Source organism: Planococcus citri, chromosome 4 (assembly GCF_950023065.1).
Source record: "Planococcus citri chromosome 4, ihPlaCitr1.1, whole genome shotgun sequence".
Taxonomy (NCBI): Eukaryota; Metazoa; Arthropoda; class Insecta; order Hemiptera; family Pseudococcidae; genus Planococcus; species Planococcus citri.
This window is the reverse complement of record NC_088680.1, coordinates 58,503,701-58,516,721: the sequence shown is the minus strand read 5'-3', so window position 1 is coordinate 58,516,721 and position 13,021 is coordinate 58,503,701. Positions and strand designations below refer to the sequence as shown.

The following is a 13,021-nucleotide window of genomic DNA, read 5'->3' as shown; positions in this document are numbered from 1 at the left end:
TTCAACGGTTTATTAGGTTTTTGGGAGCGCTGAATACTACTTTTAACTCGTTTTGTTTCAACTTGACCACTTCAAAGTCCTCAATGATCTTATAATTGTAGATCTTGTACCCTTTTTTTCCAAAAAAAAAAAATAACTTTGGTACTTAGCCAAAAAACTCGAAAAAGTAGCCAAAAAATGACTACAAAAGTGACAAAGTGCGAGTAAAATATTTTTGAACGAGACTTCGACAATTTTAACAAAAAACAGACCTTTTTGGCAAAAAATCGAGACTTTTGAATAATTTTAATTTTTGAAAAAAATGACTATTTTTGGAATTTTTTGCAAAAAACAACAAATTTTAGTAATTTTGTTAAAAATTGAGATTTTTTTTACAATTTTCAGCAAAAAGCATCTTTACGACAATTTTAGAAAAAAGCAAGATTTTTTGGGAATTATTGGCCAAAAGTGATACTTATTGGAGATTTCTGGCCAAAAAGCGAAGTTTTTGAATAACTTGTGAAAAAAAGTAAAATTCTTCGGCAATTGATAAAATGCAAAAAAAATGTCAAAAAACAAAAATTAACGATTTTTGTCAATTATTGACATTAAAGTACATTTTTTCAAAATTTTTTGGAAAAATGGGACCTTTTCTGAAATTTTTATGTAAAAGAACGACACTTTTTGGCAATGTTGGGTAAAAAAAAAACCAAGCCTGGCAATTTTTGGAGCAAAAAGCAGAACTTTTGGACAATTCTTCTTAGAAAAAAGTAACATTTTTTTATTATATTTTTTTTTTATAAAAAACCGATAATTTTTTCCATTTTTTGACAAAAAACAAGAAGACTGGCAATTTTACCAATGGGAAAGATTTTTTGGCAAATATTGGTAAAAAAATGACACATTTCCAATCTTTGCTGGAAATGAGAGACTTTTATTCAATTTTTCTTAGATATTTAAAAAAACGTTGAAAATTATATGTAGCTTAAAATTTAGCAACATAATTCAATTATCTAAATTTTTGACATTAAAGTACATTTTTTCAAAATATTTTGGTTGGAAAAATGAGACTTTTTCTGAAATTTTTTGATAAAAGAACGACACTTTTTGGCAATTTTAGGTTAAAAAAAAGCAAGTCTTTCAATTGCTGAAAAACAATAATTTTTGGCAATTTTTCAAGCAAAAAGTAGGACTTTTGGACAATTTTTAGGAAAAAGTAGGTAACATTTTTTCATTTATTTTTTTTTTATTACAAAAATCCGACAATTTTTTCCATTTTTTGGCAAAAATCAAGAAGACTGACAATTTTACCATTTTCCAATCTTTTCTGGAAATGAGAGACTTTTATTCATTTTTTCTTAGATTTAAAAAAAAAACGTTGAAAATTATAATGTAACTTAAAATTTGGCAAGATTTTAAAAATTAGCTTTCAAAACATAACTTGTCTCAAAATTTTTGTCATTTTTGGCAAATATTTTAAAACTACTCTCAAACGCCGCGATCAGAATTCCACCAAGTTATCCAAAAGTGAGCATTATGATGAGAAATTTCAATTGATGAAAAAAAAGTGAGCAAAACGGAAGATCTTAATTCAAAACTGGGTTGATTTGACATGGAATTGTCCAAATACGACTTCTCGAAATTCTAATGGTTGATTCAATGAACCCTTAAGGGTAACTCGTTGAAAACAATGAGCAAGATTTGAAAACTTATAATTACAGTTTTGCTTTCTGTTGAATTATAAAATAAGTCTGAAGACAATTTTCTTCAAATGATTTTTTAGTAGTTTTCCATGTTTTTTTTTCTTAAATTTTATTTTTTTTACGATGTGTTTTATGGCTTTTTTCGTTTTTTTGGGGGAGGAAGTATTTTTTATTTTTATGAAAAATTTTGCAGTGCATAATCTCCTTCAAAAATAAGTGTTCAATCAGTTCTAAATTTTTTTTTCATGTTTTTTCAAGTTTTGTGTTCGTATTTTTTCAATTGAAAAATAATTTCAACTTTTTAGCATAGTATTATTTTCCAGATATTTTTTCAACTCATGTGCCTCTCGCCCTCTCGTTCATGAATCATGAGTAAATATGCAGTTGACTTTGAGAACGAGATTGCCAACATCTGATATTAATTTTTTCAATTTTATTACTTCAAAAATCGCTAGGTTCTTACTTTTTGCCATTTGAGTGCTCAAGTTCAACTTCGGTGAAAATTCAAAACAAGAGGAGCTGTGATGGATTAAAATTATTTTCATCACTTTGTTCCTTCATTTTCTCAAAATGCCAAAACAATCCACACCATCGAAATTTAGATTGCTATATTGCCAAGCTAATTATTTGACACCTCCGATTCAACTTTCGGTACCCCCCCCCCTCCCTCCTTCCCAAATACACCTGATATATGAAAGGCTCAAATCTCACATAAAAAATCATTCACACCGCACGAGAAAACCTAAACTGTTCATCTTAATAAAAAAAAAAAATTCATTCGCACGTTTCGAGAGGAGCTATAGGTAATATTTCATAAATATTAACAACGTTGTTTTGGAATACTTCTCGTACCTGAAATGGGACTCGATAACCACATCGTTGTCGTTCTTCGCATCAAATCCATCACAGACAGTAGCACCTTGTAACACTTCAGGCTGCTGTTTCGTCTGGGCCGGATACTAAATACGAAAATAAATTCCATCATTTATGTATACTTAAATGGACCTACGTTTTATACCATACATATGCAAGACATAGGTACAGGTAGAAGTACTAATCGACTAGTCGTATATTAGCGGTATGCGAATTAGACGAGAGTACAACTTTATTACCGGCTTTTACGGGGGATCTCTTATGCTTACCTTATCGGCGTTGCGAGGTGATTGAGATTCATCTGCGTCCAATTGGACTGCATCAATTTGATGTAAATCTTTAGCATTGACATTGGCTGTTTAAAAAAAAATCAGAGAGAAAATGAGAAATCAACATGTTTACAAATCATAAGTATGTAACTATATGTACAAAGTAAATTTACCGCAAGGATCTCCAGGTAAAAGATAATAATTACGAGTCTGCGAATACCACACGCTATACCAAACTAATAATTCTTGTTTCGGATGAATTACTTCGATGGTGGTAAAATACAAAGACGACCCTTGCTGACTCAAGATTAAATTTTGCTCTTTAAACGAACCGGCTGGTCTAACGAATCTCATCCAATTGGATACATCTGTAAAGCAAAGCAATAAACAAACAATTAGTAAAAAAAAAACTCCCAAGTCCATTTTCAATGAATACCGAAACAGCTACATACGTCAGTCATACAGAAATAATAATGGGGCATTGAGACGAAAGGGGCCCTTATTCAAAAACCTCGACTAGAATTGAAATTCTATCAACGAAATATGGCCAGATATGTGTTGTCAGCTAACCTGGTTAGTACAATATTAATCGAACATCCGAACCGGTACCGGTTGGTGGAAATTTAGCTGGAACGTGGCGCGATTAAAAAACACGTGCCATGCTGTATTATTATTGTGGCAAATTGCGCGACAAAACGTTCGGTAATTCAGGCAACTAGATGAATGTTAGGTATTTTACTACATTAGCTGACCCCTACAACTCCATTATCGACGAAATCACGATTCTAAAATAATTACTAGCTAAGTACATCGTGTTAAGGTTTAAATAGTCTGAGTTGGAATATAAATGGTAGGTAAATCAGATACGAGATTGATATAAATGCTCTTTTTTTTTCCTTTCCGATTTAGTATCCCAGTAACCGGCTAACCGGTTGGCGAACGGAGCAATATGGTCAATTGAAGCGACCAATATTTCCGCAGGTAGGTACTTTCGGAGACACCTTATTGTCACGTCGCGTCGTAAGATATCAAATAATATGTATACGTCACATTTCGTTTGAAAAGAAACTACAGTTCAAACAGTAGGTAAAGTATATTAACAACAGTACCTACATTTCTAAAATTAAAATCAAAACAACAAAACGCATGCCGATTAATTTCTATTCATTGTTTTATTCCATTCGTGACCTATATACAAATTCGATTCTATTACTATAAACGTTTACATAGTATCGTCGACTGGTAGGAAAAAAAGAAATTTTAATTAAAATCACTACACGAACAAATATCGCAGCATTTAATCAAAAACTATAATTCGAATCAGTTATCATAGAAAATAGGCAAATAGAGTACCTATACCTACCTAATATTAATCTCTACAAATGCGGTCAAAATTAGAAAAGTACGAGTGTAGGTATTCTATTTCTGTTGTTATAAATAATGAAAAGATTCATCATTGAAAGAAAATAAACTAATGCAGTGGTTCTCTTGCAGAGTAAAAATTTTGAATAGATTTCAAAATAATACTCCATAATTTTCATTACTCTCATTAAACAAATGTGAAAGATCCCTATTCATACCAGACGACCCTTCCGAAATTAAAAAATTCCTAGACCTAATTAAAAAACTTGACCTTACCAACTCCATTTAAATCTCATACGACGGGTGTAATAATCAAGTAATTACAAACACCAAAAAAAAAAAAAAAAAAAAAATTAAATCTGTTCAGCAATAGTATATTACACAACGAGGGCCGAAAAAGTGATTTTTGACGAGGGTGAGGTTTGTGACCCGAACGAAGTGAGGGGAACAACTCACACGAGTTCAAAATCACTTTTTCTCCGAGTTTAATGAAGTAATTTTTCCTGAACGAGGGTGGAAAGTACTTATTTTTACATCCGAGCGATTCTCGCGAGGTTGGAAAAGTAGTACTTTTCAACCCTAGATAGGAAAAATAATTTTGGCCAATTTCCAAAAATGTATCCAGTTTTTCTTTTCTTTTAAAATTATAATAACTATAGGCAAATTTGAATTATTTTTTTCAAAGAAAACATTTTATTTAAAAAATTATAATTTATCTGCGAATTTTCGCGAGTCGATTTTTAATTGGGGGGGGGGAGATACATTTTGGTGCGTTTTATCTCCGCAGATCCGTATGTAAGGTTCCAATAAAAAAAAACCTGCAGTTTCAATCAAATCGAGCTTTTTAATTTTTGCTCAAAATATCTCAAGAAAAAAATCTTTATATTTAGAGAAAAATCAATCACACATCACAAGTAAAAACTTCATGCTTTAGAATTTTGAGTCTTTTCATTTTTTTCATAAAGCGCTTGGTTTTCCAGAGTAGGGGGGATTTTTTGAGAAGCCAGACAGACAAGCCAATGACCTTAAGAGGTCGAACAGACATCCAGACGGCTGGCAGACAGACCGACGACCTTGATAAGCAGGGTATTAGACGGGTCGAAGACCTCAGTATGTTAGGCAGACAGGAAGGTCAATGACCATAAGAGACTAGACAAGCAGACAGACGATCATAAGGGGCTAGACAGATAGGTCAATGACCTTAAGAAGTCATACAGACGGGTCAATGACCTCAAGAACACATACACCGTCAGCCATGTGGGTCTATAGTATCAGGAAGCTAAACAGACGGATCAATGACCTTAAAAACACTGACAACGGGGTCAATGACCTTACGAAGTCAGCTAGACATATGGGCTTATGACCGTAAGAAGTCAGGTCAATGACCTCACAAAGCCAGACCGCCGGGTTAATGACCTTACAAAGCCAGATAGATGGATTAATGGCCTTAAGAGGCCAAACAGCCATCCAGACGACCTTGATAAGTTGGGTAGACGGGTCAAAGACCTCAAGATATTAAGCAGACAGACAGGTCAATGACCATAAGAGACTAGACAAGCAGACATATGATAATAATGTACTAGACAGATAGGTCAGTGACCCTAAGAAGCCAGATAGACACGCCAATGACCTCAAGAATACAGACACCGTCAGCCATATGGGTTTACATCTACGGCCTTGAGAAGATCAATGACCTTACGGAGTCATAAATCCGGGGTCAATGACCTTAAGAAGCCAGCTAGATATACATATGAGCTAATGGCTGTAAGAAGCCAGATAGCCGGGTTAATGACCTTACAAAGCCAGACAGGTCGGTCAATGACCTGACAGACAGACAGAAGACTGGTCAATGACCTTAAGAGGCTAGACAGGAAGACAGACGAAGGGGGACAAGGATCTGCTCTAATGTCTGTACTGAGTCCTCCAACTTGTTCCAGCGATGCTCTATCCCTTTCAGAGGGTCCCCTTCCCCTCCTGAAACCAGTAGGGTCAGCGAAATCTGTTTCATCAGTTTTTGTAAAAAAATGTATACTTTTGATGCTTTTTAAGTAGATATAATAGGAGTATTTTAACGCGTTTTAAGAAGGTTCTTCAGTCTTCCTTTCAAGTCAAGCATCTAAAAAAAGCTTTCCAGTGAAAAAATGAACGGAAAAATAAAATTTTCACTCTTATTTATTCAAGATTATACTTTTCAATTTTTACTCAAAATGTTTTCAAATTAAGGTTTTCAATTTCAAAAGAAACACTTCCTTGTGAGAAAAGTAATTCTATACAATTTTACTTCTATTGGCCGTATTAGGCCTATTTCTTTTCCAATTTTTCAGTTTTTTCAAAAAAAATTGATACTGCAATAATTTTTCAAATGCAAAAAAAATTATTTTTGGGGAAAACGCAGGGTCTTGTAGTAAAAAAATAAAGAGAAACCAAATTTTGAAGCGTGAAATTTTCCACACATAAAGTGAGATCAATCAAACAATTTCTGTTTAAAAATTATCCTGGTACTTTTTCTCAAAAATGACTCCCTTTCTCTAGGCTACCAGCTCATAAAAATTTCAAAAAAAAAATTATTTTTCAATTACAATAATATTCCATGGAGTTGAATAATGCCAGGAAAGCACACAGAGACTCAGAAAAAAAATTATACTTCTTTCATCAGATCACACGATTTTTATTTTTTATTTTTTTCAGCTGAAGACTAGCTCAAAATTATTATACTTTTATACACTGTACTGATGAAATTTTTACGAATATGGCAGTTTCAGACTAGGAGGTTCTGTAAAATAAAGCCTTGACCACAATTTCAGCAACCATGAATTCAAAAATATATTCAAGGGTAATTCTCAGAAAAAAGGTCAATTTTGATGTGCATAATTTTGAAAAATAAAAATCATTTTTTTGGAAAATTTCAGTGAGGTGTGGGGAGGGAGAACATATCAAATTTTGCTTGTTTTATCATGTAATATGTCGACTAGCGCGATAAAAGTACAGCTGTCTGAAATTTGGCCAAGTCGAAGGACAAATGGGCGCTGGACAAGCCGAAGGACAATCTCAACGTTTTTTCGTTTCTAGCCTTACCTACTGGACATTATTCGATTTTTAACACGTAATAAATGTGTACTTATCATGTAGAATAACTTCCCTTTCTCAATTATCGTTTTTGGCGGGTTCATCAGGGTAAATAAAAAGGCAAGCCGAAGGACACCAATTTTGCGAAATATCATATTTTCAGAGACAAGTACGATCAAAACGAGCCATTGCGTAGGTTATGAGTAGGGCAATTATTTTTATGATATTGCATATTTTTTCCTGCTACACCAGATACCGCATATCGCAATTTTCTTCACGTTTCATGCAATTTCAAGACGAATGGTGAAATTTTATAGCGCATATTTTCGCATATTTTGGATATAAATGCATAAAAACGCTTATTTTAGTTAAAAACCGTCAAAATTTTGCTTATTTTGAGCTTTTTTCAGGTTGTTAAAGCTTTTTTGAGACAAAAACGCCAAAAATCAGTCAACAAAATAGGGGAAACAAAATATTTGACATCTTTGATATTTAAAAAAAAAAAAAAAAAAACTGAATGTTTTTATTTGTAACTTCAAATGTATGTGGTACATATCATCGATGGATTTTTATTGAAAAAAATAAATATTTGACGTTTCCTTTCTATTTTCTTATGTTTTTTGATATCGCACTGAAAATACAAACATTTTGATACCCATGATGGTGCACTTTTATTGCACTTATTTACGCTTTTTTCAGTTTTTTAGCGCATATAAATGCTTTTTTTCCAGTTTTTGACAGCATATTATAAGCGCTTTTTTTGGTGTTTTTAGCGCATAAAAATAATTGCCCTAGTTATGAGAATAACATTGCGGGGTAACATTTTTATGAAAACAGTGAACCAGTGCAGCCACTCACCAGAAAAAAATATTGGATTGGGAAGCTACCAAAAATAATTGAAAATTGCTCTAAAATTTGCGCAAAAAGTGTGTGACAGTTTTCAAATGTGAAATGTCAGCTTCCTATGGACTTATTCCAATTGTAATTTGCACAATAATGGACCTTCGTGTTCTATGATAATGAGAACGTGCCAATTTTTCCCCAAAAAAATGAAGTTCATGACACTTTATAACATTCATTTTCAAAAACATGGTGTGTGACAGCCAAGTCGAAGGACATTTGGGGTATAAAATCGAATGTACACCAATGAAAGGAGGGGCTAAAAATTTCAATACCATATGTGAAATGTGTGGGGGATGATCCTTGAATGGACCAAAAAAAAAAAAAAAAATCCATGCTAAAACCTTTGAGAAATTTGCCATGTACACGATTTTTACCTTTTTCTGAGAATTACCCTTAAATATAATAAATATTTTGCTGGAAGCTTCAAAACAGCTTAAAACGATGAAACATTGTCTTAGAAGACCGAAATGACCCAAAATGAAATTTTCAATAAGGCAGTTACGTAACAATTCATTTTTTGGGCTTCTTTCACGTGCTCGGTATAAAAATCTAAATTTCATACATTTTGAAATCAAAGGCTTCAAAAAGCTTCCTCTCGAATAAGTAAATACATAAACTAAGTATAAAGATCATAACTTTGAAAAATCCACTTCTAATAAACTTCACTTTCAAATACCTGAACTCGACATGTAGGTATTCTACATCCACACAGGTGTTTCATTTCGACAAGCCAGACACAACGATGACAGTATGTTTTTAGCATACCTCTTTGCTAATTTTATAGGAACCTCGTTGACCATTGACCAGCCACGAATGATAACGCATTTCAATACCTAACCTACGTACAATGCCTCACATTTGTGGATATTTTAATTCGAAACAAATTGATTGCCCATCACTCGTGAAAACTACAATACCTAAACACACGAGTACCTTAACTACATAAGTAGCTATACATAAAATGGTCAATTATAATTTGATTAGGTAGTTTGAAATTGAAACGTAAGCACCTAACCAAATCGAAATCAGACAGCATTACAGAGCACCTAATAGGTAACTCGCACAAAGAATAAGACACAGGTAAACGAGACCGAGACCAGAAGGAGTCATTTATATGTATTAGTCCAGGTGCATAAGCACCTTTTGCTAAATGAAAGTCCTCTCGAGCCTCGAGCATTACACAGTCAGTCGTATAGTCGATGGTCAAGGGTGATCGAATTTGCAAATCATCGATAAATTAACTTATATATTAGGTATATCTACGTGATGACAATTTAGAGTCGGAGTAAAGTAAGTGCTTGAGATAAAGAAGAAAGAGAGAGAAAGAAAAAAAACCAATATTGTAACCCAGTTTATGACGAACGACCAAGTCATGAAGCCGGTCAAACGAGTCCAGTATAAAATTCGAGTACCTAAGTATAAACGAATCAACGTTGAAATGAAAAGTAAACAAGAGGAAGAGGATTCTTTCGATGAACCAAACAGATACACAAGTAGTTAGGTGTACAAGTCGCGGGTAGTTGAGGTAGTGATGTGTTTCTTCTACTCTACTCGTACAAGGGATTCCTAAACTCTTACATTGCGGGCGGGACAAAAAATTAGATAAGGTACTTTCTCAATATTCTCAATAGCAAATTTACTTACACGATTTCCTGCCCTGTTCACGACGAGGTAGGCTTATGTTGACGAAAGATACGATAATTAGACGTTAATTGGAGACGTCATTCAGTGTTCTAGCTACGTATGTACACTTTCGCGTTTGTTGTGACGAGAGTAGGTGAAGATTTGAGATATTCGGACGAGTGAAACTTTGGAATGTAATTGTATGTAAACAAAAAAGGGTGCTTAGGAAAGGATATAGCTGCGAAGATATCTAGAATAACAAACCTATGTTGATGAAGAGACTATACACTCATCTTGATACTATCATCGTATGAAACTGTGGGCTCGTGTGGTTCATTAATCATAATAATAATTATAAGTATTTGATACGACAGAAAATATTATCGATGAAGAGAGGAAAAAACGTTAATGGAATAGACCGTGAGGTCCGCTAAAATTTCCACAATAGCTCGTGGGAATTTTATGAATCATGATTACTACATAGGAATAAAACGATTCAAAATGTTTAAAATTAGCAAAAAGTCAATCTTCCATTTTCTTTTTTCAGGGTGTCTACTGGAATTTATTGACCGAAAATCACTACATTTTCACTATTTTTTCACTATTTCGCAAAAGAAAATTACCTTCCAAAATATTTTCATTCCCCCCCCCCTCCTCCTTCAAGATCGATTTTTTTCCTCTCTTTCTTCTCCTGGATGTCTATAACGAAATTTTTAAAATAAAAAATCTGTACTACAGCAGGACTTTTAGCAGGACATTTTCTAAACACTTGGGATTTTTTATGAGGGGGAGAGGGGCGGGAGAGACAAAATCTTTCGCTTTTGTGACCTCTTTAAACATCCCAAGATTGTTTTTAAGCAAATGGATGTCAAAAATATAATTTTATTTTTTCAATTTTTGATTCTATTTTTACCTTTGAGATTCCTTGCTAAATGTATTGAAATTGGGCGAATAAAAAACTTTTTTCAACGTCACAAATTTTTAAAAAATATACAAGAATTTAAGACAAAATTTGAACGATTTTTGCAACAAAAAAAAATATCTAATTTTTCGAAATAAAACAACGAATTTCAAAGCAAAATAAGTAAGAGGTGTAAATAAGTAACAATTTTGTCATTCGAAAGGTATAATTCAACCTAATATTCATATAACGTATAAAAATTTTGATGTCTCTTTAAAGTCTGGGATTTTTTAATTATGAAAAAGAGAAACAAACTGACCTTCACGAACGAGGGCAAAAACTCTCGAAAATCAGTACTTCGAGAGCCATAAAAAGCAATGTTTTTTTGCAAGATGAGTTACCTACTTACAAAAAGTTTATTATTTTTCTTTAAAATTTTAAAATTCGAAACATGATTTTTTTATTTCAAATTTTAAAAAAAAGCACTTTGAATTAAAAAAGAAAAAAAATCTTGAACAAGAAAAGCAAACGAGCCCGAGTGAAGCAAGGTCAAAAGCTTTCAATTAATGTTTTGGAAGTAAAAAAAAAGTTTCTTTATGTAAGGAGGAGTTTATTTTTTTGATTCAAACTTTGAACATTTCTTGAATTTGAACAGTAAGTTTTTCATATGAAAAAAAAGAGCAAAAAGCCCGAGCGAAGCGAGGGCAAAAGCTCTCAAAAATATGTAATTCAAATTCTAACAAAGTCGATAAATGAGCCTTTTTCTACAAAATATTTTTCAAGTGAGGAAAATTTGATTTTCCACTTTTTTTTCATTTTTTACTACCTTTTAAGCAAAATTGCTGAAAATCACTACTTTTTCACTACTTTCACAACTGACTTTCAAAATCACTACCTTTCACTACTTTCACTACCCTGTAGACAGCTAGACACCCTGTTTTTAAATATTTGATAGTTGATATTTTTATCTATATTTAAAACTTTTTTTTCATGTATCAGCTTTTGTCTTTTCATTTCTAATATTACATGAATTTCTTCAAGCGTTCTTTCATGGTGTCTACCAATATTTGATATTCAAAAATCGCGACTTTTCGCGACCTTTTTTTGCGACTTTTTCTTCTTTACCCCATCCCCATTTCTTTAACGAAAAAAAAAAATTGGGTTAAAACGTAAAATGCAAAAGCCTGTACATGAATGTCCATTGTCCAGTGGCCCACACACCTACAATAAAAATACCAACCAATTACCTCAAAAATGTTAATCATCATGTACTTGTACTTATCACCTATAAAAATGGGAAAAAGCTCATTAGGGTGGTTCATATTAAATTCACACTTCCAGGATTTTTTCAGCTCACTATCCAGAAGGGGTTCGAACAAATTTCGAAAGGGGAAGCTAGAAACAAAAATGTGGAATAGTTTTAAATTTTCAAAAACGATGATTTGATACTCGAAAAAATTTGAATTGTTCTATTGGAAGGTTGATACTGAAATCCCAAATCAAAAATTCATACTTATTTCATGTTTTTTTTTTTTGGCTTTTGAAAATGAAATTTAAAAATAGAACTGAAAATTTCTTTGTCTAATGAACAAGGCTTGAGCAAGACGAAGGCAACAGCTCTCAGAAATTCACAATTCTTCATTTTTTTCATAAACTCAGGACATAATTTTTATATTTTCAAAAAGAACAAATTTTGGAAAAAATGAGAAATTATTGTTTCCAAATTTTCGAAGAGAAATAAGGCATTTTTTAAAAATATTTTAGCGGAAGTTGAGACTTTCTGGTAGTTTTGACTGGAATGCTTAGAAAAACCTTTTCCGGAAAATTTCGAATGACAACATGAGAGAAGTCACTTTTCTAACTTTTAGCGGCTTTTTGGTAATTTTTGGTAAAAATCGCGACCTTTTTGATGATTTTTCTTGGTAAAAATTTGCGACGTTTTCCCAACTTCCGCGACGTTTTCCCCACTTTTGCGACGTTTTCCCAACTTTCGCGACGTTTTCCCAACTTTCGCCACGTTTTCCCAACTTTTGCAACGTTTTCCCAACTTTTGCGACGTTTTCCCAACTTTTGCGACGTTTTCCCAACTTTCGCGACGTTTTCCCAACATTCGCGACGTTTTCTCAACTTTTGCGACGTTTTCCCAACTTTCGCGACATTTTCCCAACTTTCGCGACCTATTTTCAAAATCGCGACCTTTTTCGCGACTTTTGCGACCTGGTAGACACCCCGTCTTTTTTTTTTGTTCAATTGCTAATTTCTTCGAGCGTTCTTTTTTGTTCAATTCTTCGAGCTTTTGGCATCAGTTTTCAGTTTAAGGCATGACTAGAGTTTCTACTCTT

The 13,021-nt window shown here is 33.0% G+C and overlaps 1 protein-coding gene across 1 annotated transcript in view; it reads right to left on the bottom strand.

Annotated features, from left to right (window-relative positions):
- LOC135842317 (PR domain zinc finger protein 10-like) overlaps positions 1-13,021 on the bottom strand; it is a 32,634-nt gene that overhangs the window by 8,020 nt on the left and 11,593 nt on the right. The window contains exons 9-11 of the mRNA XM_065359713.1: positions 2,998-3,192; positions 2,825-2,910; positions 2,535-2,641 (exon numbers count right to left, since the gene is read on the bottom strand). Coding sequence (XP_065215785.1) covers positions 2,535-2,641; positions 2,825-2,910; positions 2,998-3,192 — 388 coding nt within the window. The remainder of the gene's footprint in view (positions 1-2,534; positions 2,642-2,824; positions 2,911-2,997; positions 3,193-13,021) is intronic.